This window comes from Temnothorax curvispinosus, unplaced genomic scaffold (genome assembly GCF_003070985.1).
Source record: "Temnothorax curvispinosus isolate PA1 unplaced genomic scaffold, ASM307098v1 QBEX01001498.1, whole genome shotgun sequence".
In the NCBI taxonomy this organism is placed as follows: Eukaryota; Metazoa; Arthropoda; class Insecta; order Hymenoptera; family Formicidae; genus Temnothorax; species Temnothorax curvispinosus.
The window spans coordinates 1,410,342-1,429,601 of record NW_020211278.1 but is presented as its reverse complement, the minus strand read 5'-3'; the positions used below and the strand labels follow the sequence as shown (position 1 = coordinate 1,429,601).

General features: G+C 41.9%; 2 protein-coding genes across 7 annotated transcripts in view; both read left to right on the top strand.

Annotated features, from left to right (window-relative positions):
* The first annotated feature begins 872 nt into the window (after nt 1–872).
* LOC112464872 (sorting nexin-27) lies at nt 873–12,239 on the top strand. 2 transcript variants are annotated; one of them, XM_025032133.1, is made up of 7 exons: nt 873–1,272; nt 6,270–6,407; nt 7,104–7,328; nt 7,543–7,853; nt 7,945–8,183; nt 8,263–8,544; nt 8,650–12,239. In XM_025032133.1, the coding sequence occupies exons 1-7, from the start codon at nt 893–895 to the stop codon at nt 8,716–8,718; spliced, it is 1,644 nt and encodes a 547-aa protein (XP_024887901.1). In that variant the 5' UTR covers nt 873–892; the 3' UTR covers nt 8,719–12,239. The 2 variants fall into 2 exon arrangements, with proteins under 2 accessions (XP_024887901.1, XP_024887906.1); XM_025032138.1 differs by lacking the exon at nt 873–1,272 and adding an exon at nt 5,576–6,180.
* Nucleotides 12,240–12,916: 677 nt separating this feature from the next.
* Nucleotides 12,917–19,260, top strand: part of LOC112464812 (myogenesis-regulating glycosidase) — a 14,374-nt gene continuing 8,030 nt past the window's right edge. Inside the window, exons 1-4 of one of the 5 annotated variants that reach the window (XM_025032043.1) lie at nt 12,917–13,204; nt 16,793–17,061; nt 17,439–17,954; nt 18,273–18,358. In XM_025032043.1, coding sequence (XP_024887811.1) covers nt 13,160–13,204; nt 16,793–17,061; nt 17,439–17,954; nt 18,273–18,358 — 916 coding nt within the window. In that variant the 5' untranslated portion in view covers nt 12,917–13,159. Of the gene's footprint in view, nt 13,205–16,762; nt 17,062–17,438; nt 17,955–18,266; nt 18,359–19,260 lie in introns of those variants that run through there. The other 4 variants (XM_025032033.1, XM_025032051.1, XM_025032068.1 and 1 more) reach the window with 4 other exon arrangements.

Below are 19,260 nucleotides of genomic sequence, written 5' to 3'. Positions count from 1 at the left end.
TTGCTTTTAAAAAATGAAAACGTTAATCACCATTGATATTTTACTGCGTCATCATATTTCTACTGTTCATAAATGTAACACAAAGTCGAAAAATAAAAAAATTAGTTTTTCGTTCGACGCTTTGTCGCACGGAATTATTCGCAAGTGAGAGACACCGAAGCTGATGGCAGCACGTTCTCGATCTTCAGCAACCAGCAATGATTACTGTTCGCAACAACCAAAACTCCCTCTGTCGTTTTCAGCTGCGCTACCGACAGAGGCAGCGAAGATCAATGACCGCAAAAGATGAAAGGCGGCACGCCGCCGGTTAAAGGTCTCGCAACGACTCCGTATGAGTGACGACACCTAGGCTCACTTGCTCAGGAGCGTTGCGATATTGTTGGGGAAAATCGGAAAAATTCGAGAAATTTTATTTCCATTGAAGAGCATAAGAGAATTCCAATCAACTACTGGAAGATTATGATTTCCTCCGCTTTTTATTAGAAGCAAAATTATTTCTGCTTCTCTTTGAATATCGAAAGACCTATTTTAGCAGATTCATCGCTAAGACCCTGTTACTTAAAAAATCAAAGATCACGTCCATTGTTCCTTGCAACAATCCAAGGAAATTAAATAAACGTTACTTTAAGCTTTAATTTATGCTTCTTCTTTTTTTTTCTTTTAAATCATTATAACTTTTGCGTGAAACGTCTCTAGAATCGATAGTCGCAAATATCGACGTTCCGCTCGTGATTCGAATATCGTTCACCCAGGACTTTTCGCCACGGCATCGATACCGGCTTCGACGCCTCGCCGCCAACATCGATACCCTTTCCACTTCGACTATCATCCCTAGGTCCAAGTGACAACGAGAGCGATGATAGCGTATGGTAGCAGCCCGCAGCCGTCGTGAATGGGCGGCCAGAGTGGGCCAGAGTGCAACATGGCGGACTGCGAGTCGGAGGTGCACCGCTTGCCAGCCGTGAATCAGGACGGCAGTGCGAGGAACGTAGCGGCGACCGTGACAATGGTGAACAACAACGCGCGCGTGCCGCAGCATCCGCCGGCCGCCGGGCCGGACAAGGACCCGGTCGGCCAGGGGCCGCGGTGCGTGACCATCTACAAAACGGAGACGGGCTTCGGGTTCAACGTACGCGGCCAGGTCAGCGAGGGTGGACAGTTGCGGAGCATCAACGGCGAATTGTACGCGCCGCTGCAGCACGTCAGCGCGGTGCTACCGCGGGGCGCCGCCGAGAAGGCCGGCGTCCGCAAGGGCGACCGTATCCTGGAAGTGTGAGTAAAGGGATCGGGTCCCTTCCACCCGCGTTCCCGACCCGCGCGCTCGCCTCTCGGTGAACACCATCAGTAGAAGCAAATTCCGACGTGAACCGCCCTGACCGAAAACGCGACGCGGCTCCGGTTCTGCGTCAAATTGCGCTGGAATTCGAACCGGAGCGATTCACAACTCGAACCACGAGGAATCAAACGCGAGGCGCGTCTGCAATGAGAGACGCGTTGGTCTGGAGTACGCGTTTCGGAGTACTCGGAGGAGAGACGGGATGTTTTGGATATACTTACTCGCGAGTATACCAAGGTGTACCACGAATCCTGAGGCTGTTAAATGAAAAACTTGCAAATTGGATGATGCAGGAAATAAGGATGTACAGATCAACGCGCTCCAATATCCGAAATCAAGCCAAAGTCTTTTTGCAGTCTGTTACAAGTTATTAGAAATTACTGTTGAAGATTCAACTTTATAGTTTTATAGTTAATATTTATGAAATTAGTGCTTGCTTTGATCTGTACAGCACCGTATTTGTGCTTGTCGTCGCATATGGTGACAATAAGAAGAAACGAATGTTAGATACGTGGCAGATTTTTCTTCCCAAGGAGAATAAACGTAATCCGAGATGCAAGTTTTTCATATCGAACACAGAAATGTTTCCATAGACTCAACGACAGAAATGATAAGTTAATTCTGATATTCTATAGATGCTATTTAATGCCTCTAAAGATAATTTATTATCTTTTATGACGCATAATATTTCTGCCTTTTCAAGAAAAAATTACGTTACTTTAATTTGATTTATAACCCTAATAATTAACTGGTTCTAAAAAGAAAAGGAAAAGGAAATGTGTATTAAGAAGAATAAAACTTTAATAGAACTTTAATATTCTAAAAGTCTATAAAAGATTAATGATTCTCAATAATAATTATAATTCGTAGTCAAGCTTAAATATGAAGAGAACTCGAGATTTGCAAACAAATTGCAAACAGCTGTTAAGATTGTGCAGTTTAAATATTTTCCTTTCGAAAGTCTCAATAAATGCGTCTGCAATCCACGCGTTACTCTTGTAAGGCTATCTAAATGTCTTTCAACTTATGAAACACGATTAGGAATGGATCTGGATCTTTGTTTTCCCACTTGACAATCGGGATTTCGATGTTTCGCTCACGCGATCAATGCTAAAAGCTACGTACAGTCGACAGTCCGGGTTTAAGGTACTTCATGGGGATACATTAAACGTTCTCTAACCGTATGCATATTCATCGAGGATCAACTCGCTTGGCAACTAGCCTGTTATCATATATGGCTTCTCAAGGATTACAGCTCTGACCATCGCACACGGAAAGGCAGATTTAGATAATCTTCTGATATACTTGGAAATCCTGCGGGGCCCGATACCAGCAACCTCGCTTAAGTTAACAACGTAAATTATCTTCCTTATCTTTTTTTAAAAGTAAAACTAGGCTGACTAACTGGCGTTAAGAATTTTATCGCGCATTAGGAATATCGGCGAATGGTCGACATTTTCTTTTTATCGTGGGGCTTATCAGAAAATACAGGGGCGTCGCAAAGATACAGATTACACATTGCGCGTACAACTTTTCGACGGGATAATCATTGGAGAAGACTAATCGCGCTAACTGGCGGCGATAAAATCCGAGCGGACCAGTACACATACACGTGAGCGTATATCCGCTTTGCAAATTCTGATGTAAGAACGATAAATACAAACGTGCACGATGCGTGACGAATACGTTCAATCTGTTTGACGTCTCGTTCGCGAAGCCTAACAAACGCGACAGTTGCAAAATCGGTCGTGCCCGCGAGCTTCAGACCGGTTACCGGTCGTAGAGACTGGCTAACCGATTATTTCAACGAATTTTTCGCTATTCGTTAACCGGTTAGCTATCACCGGTGAACCGATCCTTCCAGGGGGAAGAGAAATACGCGAGGTATACCCTCGAGTCTCATCCCACTAGTTTATCCTCGGTTTAATCCGACAAATAATAAATAGACACGCATGCTTCGGAGTTTATTCCCTCGGCTCGCTTTAACGTCGAAAAGATCGCGACGCTTAATATGATAAACGCGACGTGCGAACATCTTTATCGTCGCGAGTTAACTGTTAGTTAACTGAAACTGTTTAAACTCGCTAGGTGCATTTACACTTTCCGTCGGCGGGGTCGTTAGCGCCATTGAATTTGCATAACCCGATCATTACCGCCTATGTGTGTCCGGTAACCGTGTTCCGTTTAATTAAATGCTAATTTGCTTAAAACATTACCGCTTTATCCCGGACCAACTTATTTGCACATGGAGTTTAATTTCATGTTGTACACGTACGTACATCTCGCAGTGGCCCATATTTGGTAGATTCGATTGCTACGACGCTACAGGTGAACGCTTGGGTGAACGCGAAGATAAAGCTATACGCAGAAAATCGATGATACACCATATCAATCTCGAGAAATATACTTGTTTTAGGTATGACGCAGATCCCGATGGCCACTCAGACTAAAAGGGCTGCGCGCGCCGTATCTTTATTTCGATAACAACGGAATCGACTTACGATTAATGAAATTGAGAGAGGAACGTAACGATATACCGGCCTGATACCACTGACGTATCGAGAGTCTCGCACTTATAATAGTCGCGACAATAAGCTCATTTGTTTATCACGGCGCAGATCGGCGGAGATGGAATCTGTTTACGATCCTCTCGCAGAGGTCCAAGCTTCCCATAAACTCCGCGCGGTTCAAGGTTCAAGGACGCGTGCTGTCTTGCGAGGGACCCAGCAATTTCAGCAATGTCGTTTCTCATCCTCCTCAAAATCGAAAGGAGATTATTCTTTCCCCGCCCCCCTTCCCCCCCGCGGCTCTTGGCGACGACTCACCGACGCCTGAGGGAGGCAAATTGGTGAACGTCTCGCCGATTCTCTCTCCGTTATATTCTCTTCTCTTCCCGTTAATCATGTATATTATCGCGTAAAAGTGATTGAGACTCTCGCTTTCACTCGTCCAATTTTGCGGCTTCTGTCGTCTACCACAGCCGGCTTTTGCTGCTCGCAACGAGCTTAAAGAATTTTTTAAATTGAATGGCACATTCCGAAACTTCGGCCAATGTTCTTTCGATCTTCATTTCATTATTTTATATTTTTCATATTTTTCATATAATTTGTATATTTCATATATTTCGATTTTACTTTCCCTAACGTTGCTTGCATAAGAGTTTTAATATTAACCTCAGGCTACGTGCTTCCTCGTTAGCTATGCATATATTCTATATATGACTTCTTTTATGTTACCTTCTCATGTTAATGTCCTTAAAAGGCTTACTCCTCGTATGGTTTCCACAAAAGTTGTTTCACGCGGTGCATTAAGCAGCTTCTCCGCTGGAAATGTGCTTCTTGATCATCGAGGAAATAATACTCGGCAATAAGAACAACTGTCCCAATCTAAAGTTATAAATTAAACAATGGATACATCATAGCGTTAACTGAGATCGCTGGACTCGAAGATTTGACGATGACTCTCGTTTTAACGAGCGACGATAAGTGAATATTGCATAAAAGGTGCCGCTCTCGCTGCATCCATCCGATAAAGCGAACAGTCATTCATTCGGAATTGCGTCAATCATTAAGCTCCATTAGGGAGGGGGGACGGGTCTCATTAACTTAGGCGCGAATTATTACGTCTTCCACGCTTTATTATCTCGGTCGGGCCGCAATTAGCGGACCCGGCCCGTGCTTTGTGAATTAATTTCGGATAGCCACCACGGTCACGGTGCATTTGTAATCCGCTCGCGGAGAAAGGAAGTGATGCGCGAAGAAACTTATCGCCAGACAATGACACGCACTCGAATGCTTATAAATACCGCACGTCTGTGTGCTCGCGAGAGCCCACACACTCGCCCATCAGAACGCATTATCTTCTAGCAGATTAGCACACACGTAGTGTCGTATTCTTGACCGATCGCCCGATCTAATTTCGTCAGCCGGCGAAAAATATCATATTTTTCGGTATCACGTTCGGCGCTTTGATACGCGCGCTGCTGAGAAGAAACTTATATTTTACAGGTTCATCGGTATTCATACCTGATGCTGATCGTTACCTCACGTAATTCCTTAAGTACGACAACCTCGAGCTGCGATCAAATTCGAGAAAGTTGCTCTCCCGAAAGTATTTAATATACGTAGCGATTAATTCATATATCACGTACAAAAATATGTCAAAATTTGTAAGTTTCAAAATTTTATTGAATCAGGCAATGCGTGTAAGACGCGATAAGCGGGGCGATCGACGAGGACCGGAGATCCAGATAACGTCTTGCAACGGATCCCACCCGGTACAACGCGATAGCGAAAATGTATAAAGTGTGCGACGCGTCTTTCCTCGCACGCATACGTGCGAAATCCGCGACGGCGACATTCGACGACCTCCGGGGAGAGCCGTGCCTCCGTGTGCGGACCAATCGCGACGGTCCTTTCACCGGTCGGAATTCGAAACTCGTGTTAAAAAGGCCGATTACCGGGTATACCTATTCCCTTTCGACTGGCTGAGACTCGCGGTCGAGAGCCGACAACGCACGGGAGAGAGATTGGACCGGATCGCGACCTCGTCGAAGGACCGCCTGTTGCTCCCTTTCGTCGCGGAGGGTCGTCGAAGATCGGATATGCGCCGTGCGGAATTGCAAAAATCGCCCCGTAGATCGTCGTTCATCCGCGAATCTCTCGATCGTGCCCCGTGAACCCTGCGACGCGGCTTATAGCTCGTGATTAGCACGCAATAGCGCCGATAAGAGCGTGGCACTTGGCGTGAAATATGTTGACGTGTTACATGACCGCGCTGCAATGCGAGTGGATCGAGAATCGCAGGCGGTGGAATTCCCCCGGTGCGCCGCGCTCGCAATTGAGGTCGGTTCAAGTTGTGAATCGCGCGTATTACGGTGTATCGGTGGCGAGAGAGACGTGAGGGGGATAATAATGACAGAATCTATTTGCAGGAACAACGTCAACGTCGAAGGCGCCACTCACAAGCAGGTGGTTGATCTGATCAAGTCGGGCGGCGATGTCCTCACTCTGACCGTCATCTCCGTGACGCCGCAGGAAGCGGAGAGACTGGAGCCCTGCGAGGATATGAGGTAATACACTGTTAAATTTCAATTGTCTTAATTTTTAACTAATTCCTATACATCGCCATTGCTCCTACTCAATATATCGTTAATTTAAAACAATGTTAATTTAACTAAGCCAGTGAAGTTAAAATAATACTGTTTAGTGTTAAAATAGTTATTTGTGTAACAAGTGAGGTAAGATGAAAATTCCCGGGTGCGGAGTTTACGCACGAGCCGAAGGCGAGTGCGGTAACCGCACCCGGGAATTTTCATCTTTACACACGGCTTACACTCCCTATTTTATGTTGCAAGTGCCTGGAAAGTGGTCTATCACGCACGCGTAGCGTGCGTAATGGGGCACTTTCCATGCACGTGTTGCATAATAATAATTTTCGACACACATGATAGTTAAAAACAACAAAATGTTATATAACTCAAGGGATTGGTTTAAATTTCATCCTTTAATATTTAACAGCGTTGAATGTCACGCTATTTAGATGTGAGATGAGAAACTTTGCGATTTATCAGCTTGACATATTTTTGGACAATATTGCTGGTATCGTCGCGATTATCCCGCCGATAAGACGTTTGAAATAATAGCAACCTTGATGATTCTAATAACTGGCGATCTCACAATCTATCTAGATTGATCGATTAAAGGATGTACACACATGCGTGCGCGCATCAACGTACAAGTATTAAGTGCGTCATATTTTTGTTTAGCTACGCATCGGTGGACTACAGCGAGAAGCGATCTCTGCCCATCAGCGTGCCGGATTATCACGTCCGCGAGAGGAAACACGAGCGCTTCGTAGTCTTCAACGTCCACATGGCCGGCAGGCACTTGTGCTCGCGCCGATATCGGGAATTCGCGGCGTTACATATGGCGCTGAAGAAGGAGTTCATAGGCTTCAATTTCCCGAAGTTACCGGGAAAATGGCCATTCCAGTAATGTCCTCACGCTTATAATTTCCCACGCCGCGCGTAGATCGCGTTCAACCGCGGAATGAATGAGTCCATTCAGTATCGTGGCGCGCCTTATAATCGAACGTTACAGATCTTAAAGTACTTACTCGCGTTTTACAAGTTTCTCTTCGCGAAAAACGAGATACATCATTTGCGCGTATCTCGGAGAATAAGAATTCCTTCGTTCACGTTGCAGATTGAGCGAGCAGCAGCTTGACGCGAGGAGACGCGGTCTGGAGCAGTATTTGGAGAAGGTTTGCGCGGTGCGCGTGATAGCGGAGAGCGATGCCATGCAGGAATTTCTGACGGATCGACTGGAGGAGGACGGTGATCAGGGTCCGGCGGTTGATCTCAAGGTTCTGCTACCTGATCGCGAAGTCGTCACCGTCACCGTGCCCAAGGCGGCGTCGGTGAAAGACGTCTACGACGCGGTTTGCTGCCGAGTCGGCTTAGATGCGGAAACCGCAAAGTACTTTTACCTGTTCGAGATCGTCGAGTACAATTTCGGTACGCGTCAGAATCTCGTTCGTCACTTCTTGCAAATTCTGAATAAATTTACCGAGCTTATCTGCGACTTAACACTGCCATTGTGTTGCAGAGAGAAAGCTGCAACCTCACGAACATCCGCATACTTTGTACATTCAGAATTATTCGACCGCCAGCGCGACGTGTCTAGCGATAAGAAGGTGGCTCTTCAATATAAATAGGTCTCTGAGCGAGCAAGCATTGACTTGGATATTTTGGCAGACGATCGACGAAGTGAACAGGGGTCACATCACCGCGGGAGAACGATTGTATCAGTTGAAAGCTCTGCAGGATGCGTCGAGAAAGCACGAGGTTTGTACTGAATGAAGGCAAATCGATCTTCGACCGCGCGTTTATCGTTGCGTTTACGCGAAATCTTGTCTCTGCCCAGTATCTGAAATTAGCGAGGGAGCTCAGCGGATACGGCGACATCGTGTTTCCGCATTGCGCGTGCGACTCGAGGAAGGAGGGCCACGTGGTGCCGGCGGTGGGCATGGCGGCCTTCAAGTTGCACGCCGCGAAGGAAGACGGTACCTTGGAGTCGCAGGTAGTCGAGTTCCAATGGAGCACCATCGCCCGGTGGGAGGTGGACGAGGACGGGATGGCGTTCTGCTTTCAATACACGCGCCAGGATAATCGTCCACCCCGTTGGCTTAAGGTCTTCACCCCCTATGTAAGTACTCGCCGATTCTTTCGCGAACCGACTCGCAACTGCGACATGCGTATAATCTCATGCAAGCCTGCCGCTCGATCAATTACCCTAATGTTGTGCTTACAGTATACGTTCCTCTCGGATTGCTTCGATCGAATAGCCGAGGAAGCGAAGTGGGACGACCCAGGGGAATGACGTAACGTACGACGCTAAGACGTATCCTGTGTGTAACGTTGAGGATCCTTTCACGGGATATCTCGTCTCTCCGTAGTCGAAATTTTTTCTTACTAGGATTAGGGCTGTCTTTAGAAAAAACGGTACCGAGTTAGCATAGCACCTGTAGCATATCAAATTTTCCATCTGTTGGCTTGGCCGTGCATTACCGATACTGCGCACCGAGAAAGCATTTCCCACCGTTATCGTCGAAACGAGTCAATCGCGCATACGCGAATGTAGATAAATCCCGGTGAAAAAAATGCTTCAAACCAGTGAAACAAAAATTCGACGGATTACCGCGGCGCTCGCGAGTAATCTGATCGAAAAACGAAATGTGATGTATAAATTTAAACCCGGATTTATATTGTATGCCATGCTCGCGTCCATGACCTGGAGAGAGAACCTTGACGGCAGCTCGAGTCAGCGCGCAAAAGAATAAATCTGATTTTTACGTATATATCGAATATAGCTGGGACTTTTGTTTCGTCGATGAAACACGTGCCGTTTCTCCTTCTGTTACGATGAACAAAATCGCTCACGCGATGACATATAAGAGAATTACATTAGTGTACAGATATACGTAGACTGTCGTAGACTATTATTATACCACGGGGATACGGTCGCGTCCGCCTAGAAACCACCTATCCTTCCGGCCTATGAATTATTATATACAGCACGCAACTCGTTTTCCGGCGAGAAAATCGATCGTCTTACGTAAAACGTTCCTTCTCTCGCTCGCCTAATAGACTCGAAACTCTCTTTCGTTGGATCTGGTTATTGATCGTGCGTTCACGACAGAAACGGTACCCTGTGCATTTTCTAATGTGCAATATTTTATAAATCAATAATAATTTGTCAATTCGTTGCGCAGGATATTTTAAAACGAGAGCCACCGCTTTTTCGCACGTTTGTAAGGGATCTCAATAGTATCGGCAGCGCGTTCAATTTATCGCTGTGGTAAGTTTCATTCATATTTTTTACGATCGAGAGTTTGTAAGATTAGAAGCCAGAAGACTGCGGGAGAAAAGATGAAATAGATACATATCATATTCATCGATGACTTCATTATAAGCAGGCACGAATTCTTATTTTTCTTTTTTCTTTTTAAACTATCCTGCGTAACAAACGGATTCCTAACACACGCGTGGCTACGGCTGGTACCACGTGTCCCGTAATCGATATGCAAAATATCGATCAGTCCTCTAAACGTTTTGTTAATTCATTAGTATGTATAGAGTATTAGCGTCAATAAAAAGTAGAGCAAACTGTACATATTAATATTACAAATATATACTTTTTGAGAAGAAACTCAGTTGTATGTGTGTGTATGTGTGTATGCGTGCGTTTTGATAAGATCGATAATGACTTGCTCCGCAAGATTAATAATGGGTGTCTCGCGTAGTGCTAAAAACACAAAACGATCTGATTATTACGCAAAACTGCGAACTGCGCGTGAATCGCAAAAGTGAATCGAAGGATCGTAATAAGAGTCGAGAACTATTTTTAAATCGACGTTCTCGCGATTGAGAAACTTTATCTCGGGCTACCCCCCCCCCCCCTCATCTCTCGATTATGTAAGCGTGAACGAGATTTAGCAAAGGAGGAAGAGGCGTTAAAAACTCGGAACAATAATGTAATGAGGTCGCGTGATAACGGTTTCCTCTATTACCTTATAAGAAGGAGAAAAATAATACTCATTAATAATATTAAAAGAGATATTGATAATAACAGCAAGTAAGAAACATATAAAGATAACGTTTAGCACTACTTTGCGCGTAGCGGGATTTTGCAAAAGGCCGTAATACGCGTTCGGCTTAGTAGATATCCACGGTAGGAAGCGAATATCCGGAGCTCAGTTCTCTCTTGCACATTATGCTCATATGATCTGACGTTCGTTTTCCCTCTCTTCTTCTTTTCCTTCTTTCTTTTTTTCCGTTCCTACGTACGCATCCTGCCTTCTCGTAGCGCTTAAAATTCACTCGTTCTAAACACGTCGCTTACTTAACTGCGAGTTTCAGCAGATAATAAATAAAAAGATAGATATATTATTACCGTTAACGTTTTTAAACTTTATTCATGGAGTATCGAGCGCGTGCGACGAATGGGAAATGTATGTGGCAATGTAAAATCCGAATGGTGAGAGAAAAATAAAAAATAAATATATATATATATATGCTCGCGAGAGAGCATAGTTATGATACTGTTAATGATAATAGAAATATAGAGCATAATATAGCGTAATTATAATCGAACGCGCGAGTATCCGAGTGAACACACATACAAGACGATCGATATACGATGTGATATATTCGCGCGTGCACCTAGATATCCGGTCGAGCGAACAAGACGGTTACAATAATGGTTTCTATTGTTTTGTCGATAGATAGATAGTGAGAGAGAGGGAGAGAAAGGTTTTGTGAGAAAATTATGCAAAGTGATCTATGAATTGTAGTTAGCAATGTACGTGCGTCCGGAAATGTTATTATAAACGGTAATAAATGAACTGAATAAACCTTCGGGTTATCACCTAACATTTAATTTAGAATTTACAAACGACAAAATTTTCGTGATGTAATTCTGTTCAATGTGTCTAATGAAACTTCCGCACGATCTGATCTGCCTGATCGGACCCGATATCACTGAGATACGAGAAACCCGAAGGTCTCATTGGTTATTATATTACCGGCAACAGAAAGATTCTCTCGAAGTAACGCGTCGAGACCTTTAGTGGTTTCGTTGCCCGATGAAGTAGTCGAACGAATAATTTTTAGATCGGAAAAGAATGTCTGTGGCACCGGAGCAGCCACGTATTTGGAGAATGGCAATAATATATTTATAAAGAAACTGGGTGGTTAATTGGTAGAGTTTATTGGTAGCGAGTATTTTTTGAGAAAATCAGTGCAGGGTGAGCGCAGAGATACGTCCAAGTTAAATTTGAGACTTCTGATGCGAAAGATCTGAAGATAGTCGGATTAATGATATTTTGTACAGTTTTGTAAAATTATCTTTATCTGGCAGTATTTTTATTACAATTCGGTCATTGCCTTACGACAGTCTTAGTGTCGTAGGTCGTACGAATGTGTCGAAAATTGTCTTTCATTTCAAGCTGTTCGATAAAAGATTTTGTTTATTTTGTGTTTGTCGGTTTTTTTTTTTTTTTTTTTAAATGTCTCACTAGGAAATCAATCGATTTGTTTGTTAATCTCGTTAATTAGCGTGCTAACGAGCCTGTCAAACGCAGAATGACGAATTAGATAGTATAATTTAATTATTGTTATTACAAGACCATATCATTACGGTTAACTCTTTAGGCGTTAATTAAAATATTCTGTATAATCATAGTACGTAATAACAAATGCTCCAATTTACCGTGTAACATCAGTTTCGCGAAACGTTTGCTGTAAAACTATAGTATTTCGAATTAGCGAGAGAGGTATTATTCAATTTCTTTATGAGCCATCTTATTGAGAAGCGTATAATAAAAAGCAGAAGAAATAGAACTCTTGTTTGTGCTTTTTTTTAATGGAGTGTCCTTCGCCTATTATTATTATAATTACGCGTTATAGATAAAATAACGCGATAAACACAATCTATGCAATACAATTGTTTTTACGTAACGCGTTATCTGAAATGTATCTGATAACGTGAAGCGAATTCGCATGGCATACACGCAAGCAAACAATATCGAGATGAAATAATGCGACGGCTTTCCCAGTGCCGCAACATATTTGTCCTGAAAATGAGGACCGTCCCAGGTGGAATCTTGAAAATTTTCGCAAAACAGAGAATTTTCAATGAGATCGCCGTGAGACCACCTTTTCCTCATTAATTCGCCGCGTTTCCAGACTTAAAACCAAACAATCTTGATTCGCGAACAAATTAACAATAGGCTTACATATACAAGCACCAGTTCACGAATGCCATGCGGAGGGATTGCAAACTCGTTGGAAATATTCCAGCGGAATGCGGCCGCGCTGCCCAGCGGAGAAGGATAACGCACGATGTTCCCCATTATAATTACTGCAATACTATCTCGGTTTAAAGTCCCCGATCGTAAAGTATGTAAGCACAAACAAGCTCGAAGCGAGTCATGTACTCGCGGCTACGCAAGATTACCGTGTTCGCGATCACCAGTGTATAAAGTGGATGTACACATTCTACGTAATATACCTTTGTAACTGGCTGTATGCAGGCTCTCGCGTGTGCACGCGACCTCGTATACGCGATACCGATACATGCAAGACGGTCTAAGAAGATATCGCTAAGTGGCCGCCGATATACGGAACGACAGATCAGTTTAAGACCACCTGCTCCGGAAGGTGGAACTCCTTTGTAGAGAAATCGCTTATCGCGGATTTAATCCAATCGCCGGCTTGACGCTAAGAACAGCTGAGAAGGTCTTGTTGTAGGTCTGAAAGAAATGGATCGCGTTAAAAGAAAGCGAAAGAAGGCTGGTGGTGAAAAGGTATAGCTTTACCGTTTATAAGTCGAATTTTATACGTGAATTAAATTCCTTAAAAATATCTAATTAATATTCTAAATATTAAAATCTAAATTATTTTTTTACCTTTTTTAACATTTCTTAAGATATTCAAGTATAGTATAAGAAATTTGAGAGCTCCTTTACTGTTTTCATCTACGTTATTATAATAATTTATATAATTCTATTCTGTATAATTAGAGTGACAACGTCTCTCGTGATTTCTGAAATGCTGTCAGTTTATATTTATATTCAAAATTTATAAAATTATAATTATAAGTTAAAGACAAATATTATAATATTTGCGTGAGCTATCTTAACAAACGCAGGATGCTTACAAAAGATTAAAATCTTTTTTTATTTGAAAACATCCGCCTTATCGATGACGTTTCTCAAGATAACAGTTGAAGAAAATTGACAATGTTAAATTATATTGGTACGTTCTAGCTAATATTACGTTGCAAATCTAATTATTATAGTTTAAAAAGAAGGTCAAATATATTATATAGAGCAATATAATAGCCTGATTATAATTTTAAATTACAGACCATAGCTCTGACAGATTAATGGTTTCACATCTGTAATTAACTTTTTACACCTATATAGGAGTTATATGTATAGCTTCTGTAATTCACTTTATTTGTTTATTTTACGCTCATTCTGTTACAAGAAAAGCCAACTGTACACGGAGAGAATTTTTTGTTATATTTTACTCTTAAATTCACTACAAACTTGGGACAACTTGGCAACCAAGGAACTTTTAAAATGTACAAAAGACATTTTACAAACAACGTGATAAAAATTACCAAGTAGATTGGTAAATTTTGAAAAATTATTGAAATATATTTTAGATATATTTTAGTAAAATTAATCAAACATATTTTATATTTTAATGTAATAGATATTAATATTTTTTATTATGGTATAGATATTAATCAGAATAGCTCGCATAAAATTCTTGGTGGTACATGTTGTCCCACAACTACCATAATTTCAGGGTAAATTTTAAGAGAAAATTCTCTCCGTGTAGTAACAGAAACTTTATAACAAGTTACTTTATTGCCGCTGTTTATTTTCAATGTATACAGTTTGTTGTATTAACTTCAATATTTTAATATCAACTTCTAATTTTATCGAAGGTTTTTTTTTATATTTGTTATCAAAGTCTAAAGATTTATTCTTGTTACAAAGCGAGATACGACATAAAAATGATTTAATAAATGATTTATTAATATACCTGACAATAACTTCATTTGCGAAATGCTGCATTATTATCTAATCACATGCTGATGCTGACCTGAATTCTTAAGAAATCTCACGATTCTTCGGACACAATTCCATTATTTTACTGAGATGATCGACACAGTTTCATCATCGTTCTAATATGCTGAAATAACAAGGAAAAATGCGTATCTGGCTAAAAATTCCGATAATCAAGGAAAATGCATTATATATCATGAAATGCATTATTCCTTCAAATTTGTATCGAAATAGCATTAGTTTTAACTGCTATTTCAAACGTTTGCTTCGAAAAGAACAATAGTTTTACGCACGGAACTTGAAACGAATCGCGACAATTCGAATGTGCATAGATTTGCATCAAAGTAGATCGACGCTGCAAAGATTTTCCTGTTCCGTAACGCTCTGATGGATAATACTTCACGCTTTAACTAGCTCTTCTTGTTAGTCGTGACATAACAATCACATAAACAATCACTCGTTATGGATTTACGTGTCATTACGTAATGGAACTAGCAGAAACAAATCGAACTGTCAAACCGTTCTACATGATTCACCTGTCTCGTCTATTCGGCAAATCGGTAAATGCCGAAGACTAAAAGACGTTAAACTTCTTTGAAAAATTAGCATTGTTCTAGGTGGAACATAAAACTCGTAATGATATCCCGATGACGTCGTCATGACTTTATTCATCACTTAAAAGTTATCTGGACATGTCCAGGTAATTGTTAAATGATGAATAAAGTCACGATAACGTCACCATGATGTCATTACGAGTTCTATGTTCCTAGGATGTTGCCGACAAATGATTCACGTTCAGTAGCAAAAAGGCCGATGAGCTATTATAGAATAACATTATTGCGCTAGGATGAGCACGCGCCATCATTGATTCAAACTTACAGACGCTAAAAATGATCCATCAATTCGATCGGCGAATCGGTTGAAAACTATTGATTTACCGATTAGGTATTCATCCTACACTGTATTTTATTCGGAAAAACTCGTTACTCGCATAAATTCATAGTTTTATTTGGAAAGAAATTTTTTATCTTATCTTGTGTTTTTACCAAGTCGCTGAAATTTCAATTAATTAATTTATTAAGGGAAACCGGGGCTAACTCAACACTATTTTTTCAAAGGCAATTTTTAATATTTAATTAAAATTTTTAGGCAAATTCAATGGTATATATTTAAAGAGTGTTCCTTCAGGTACAAAATTGATTCAGAAAGTTTTGCTGTACGTCGCTTTGTTTTGCCGCCAGGAAAGGAAAAGTGACGCAAAGACAAATTTTCGAATTGAAAAATGCCGGGGTAAACTCGACACCCCGCCGGGGCAAACTCAACACTTTGTCTAATCGACACAATTTGATCTGGAACTTATTTTTGACTGTCTGAAAATGAAAATACATTGTTTATTGTGTATTTAAAAAGTACAAAAATTCGGAATAAAGTAGCTAGAACAATTATTTAAAATAATGAAAACAAAAATTGTTGAACTTTCAATTATCTTCATTCAAACTCATGTCTGAAAAACAATTAATGCAGGTAAACTCGCGATCGGACGTGCGCATACATTTGTCATGAGCCATACGGCTGCATGACAAGCATCGTCGTTTGTTACTGAGAGCCGACAAAACGGCGTGGTGTTGACTTTGCCCCGGACGTCGTTTTTCACTTTTGTCACTTCAAAAACATGAAAATTTTGAAAATATCCAAAAACGATTATCGGATTCATATAGAGCATCAAATTTACCATGAAAATCACTTACATATAGGTTTGCAAGAGTAAAGCTCGATGAAAGAGTAGAAATTTTCGAGAGATCAGAAAAATTACTTTTCACCATCAAAAACGCTTATGTCGCGCTAAAAATTACACTATAACTCAGAATGTCACCAAATCCCGTTGATAATACTAGTACATAAAGACGCATTTACAGTAGGAAAGGCAAGTTTCTACGACAGATTTAAATTAGCAAAAAGTCTAGTGTCAAGTTTGCCCCGATGTTGAGTTAGCCCCGGTCTCCCCTACTCCGAAAGAATCGGATCTTTTTTTTCCGCGAAGAAGATCGCTCGGGAGAATTTTCGAATTTCTCACGTCGACGTATCTTTCCCACGAGTGCGCTTTTATAATTGAGAGTCAGCCTCGTCCCGATCGGAATCAGACGCAAAGAGCGAGAGAGAGAAAGAGAGAGCGCGTCCACCGCGGATAACTTTAACGAGACTTAACGAGTCCACTCACACAGACGGCTCCAGCGATCGCCGTTCTCGCGTACCGCCCCTCCCACGCTTCCCAGATCTCTGTGATCATCATCTCGTCTCTGTTCTACGACGCAGAAAGTGCTGCTATCCATCGTCGATCCTTGGGACGTGAAGGTGGCCAGTGTTGATCCGATCGGACTGGCCGAACGACGGGGCGTCTCCCTGTCCGTCTTACCCTCTAATCAGGACGAGGGTGCCAGCCCGGCCTTAGGCAGGTCCCTCAAGATACCGTCACCCTGGTACAAACCTGGTACCGGCTCCTCCGATCACGTCAGCTCCGCCAAATCCGAGAAATCGCCGTTGATCAATCCCATCTGGCTGGATCCTCGGTACCCATCACGAAGGTATCCTCAATTTCCTATCAATATGCTAATAATAAATAAACATTACGATATATAAAGTTGTATTTAAATATAAATTATTATCATTCGCTTGATATAAATAAAATTTTGTATCATTAAAACTAATTGGTGAGAACAAAATGAGTCTTTTTTCTCTTTCTCTTTTTAAAAATCTTGCACTTTTAAAGTAAATTCTATATAATTTTTATAATTACATATTAATATTTATTAATTAGACAAATTTCTTACAATGATCATGAACGTGATGGAAAATTATAGCATATCAATACTTAATAAGCATAAATTAACGTAAATATTAACATAAATCGAAGTCATCGTTATTACACATGTTAATTTTTTAATGACGTCGTGTCTCGAAGGTCACCCGTCAACGGAACTGACGATTCCCCGTCACCGAATCCATCCAAGAAAAGATCGCGAGATAACGGACAGAGAACCGGCGAGACAAGGCACGGCGACGAGGCGGGCGAGGTCGACAATGAATTAATCAAGGCTCCGCAGGAAATTAGCCGCGACGGTTTCGATGATGTGGACGGTACAGCGGCGGTGCGAGTGCGTTTCGAGATCGACGGAGCGGAGCCGAAGCGGAATGGAGTGCGATGTGAGAACGGACGGGATGTCGTCGACGGTGCGCCGCGAGTGTTGACGAAAAATCAGAGCGCGAACGATAATTCGAGGCCCGAGCAACGCGAACGGCGACCGATCGCGGGCGGAGTGAATGCGGAAAAGAGGCAGGAGAGTACCTCGCGGCGAACGGACCGTGACGTGGAGGTCGGGAAGAACGAGGAAGACGCGAATGGCGAACGGGACTATTCTCGGATAAGCGGAGAGAAGCCAGCGATTATCGAAATCGTTCAGTGCTTGGTGGAATCCAGGTAATTATATACTGGAAATAAAATGTGTGCGTCGCGCGAGTAATATACTTTATTGCCACGTCTTCGTTTTCTCTCCCTCTCTCACTGTGTTCTGACTAAAACGATATACAGATAAGATAAAACAAATTCTCTCTGAAAAGAAGAGTTTTAGCTCTTCAAAGTTGTAGAACAATATTAAATAATTTTTACGAATATTTAATATTCTTTTAAATTTAATCATCAAACGAAAGACAAGGAAAAAATATAAAAATTCAGCAACGCGAGTTTTACTTTACACGGCAGAACTTTGAAATTTCCTTTTTATGTTTCGAGGTACAGTCCACAAACCACCGCGGCGGAGAGGAGAGCCAAAAGGATGCCATCATGTCGTCGTCAAGAAACTTCGAAGGAAATAGATCCAGTGGGTAAGACGGGTATTGCATGTTAAAGTGTAGAACAGGTCGATGGTTCACGAGATGATTCAGAGAGAATTATGTCGGAATTAAAGCGAGATCTTCCGGTAGTTTAGGCTTATTAGGGTTGTTCAGGATCAGCCAGTGTGCCAACCATAATACAGGATCGGCCGGTCTGTGCTTGCAACACTGTAGAGAGAAATTTGTTTAGAATTAATGAAATAGGATTGAGACAAAATATACATGTAACTTTTCATTGGCAAGGATTACTTTACCAATGTTAGACCATCGACTAGAACCGGGTTAATAGTGTCCCACAAAAAATCTTCAGCCGTCTCGTCTCTCAGCAAGGGCTCAGTTATAACTGAGAAAAAAACAAGAAGAGACTTCTAGTTTGATATCGAAATAACTACTAAATGTTAAGAAAATTAAGTATTGTGGAGAAATATAAAACAAAGAGAAATCTACATTCGGGGAAGAAAAAGTGGATCTCTTTCTTGGCCCGTTCGCGACCGCAGCTGCCGTGGACAGCGTTCTTTATGTTGTCTCCTTTACGACCATATCTCGCTCGGATGCTGTCAGGAAAATACAAACGCGCTTCGGCCACCTGAGAAGCGATTCTTAAAATAAATCTCGATTAGAAGGAAAATTGTTTCTTAAAATATTATTCGAGGATTCTAATACCGTGGTTGGTCCTATGAGCCTCTTCCATTCTTCAACAGCGTTCTCCTTTGCTAATACGAACGCTATAATGGATCCCGATGACATGTACGCCACCAGATGAGGGAAACTCAGTTCGCCGAAGCGATTGCTGTAGAACTCCGCGACCTGTTCGGGTGTCAGCTGCAACCAACGAGTCTGACAAATCTCAAATCCTTCCGCGTATATTCGACGCTCGATCTCCTTTCTGTAAA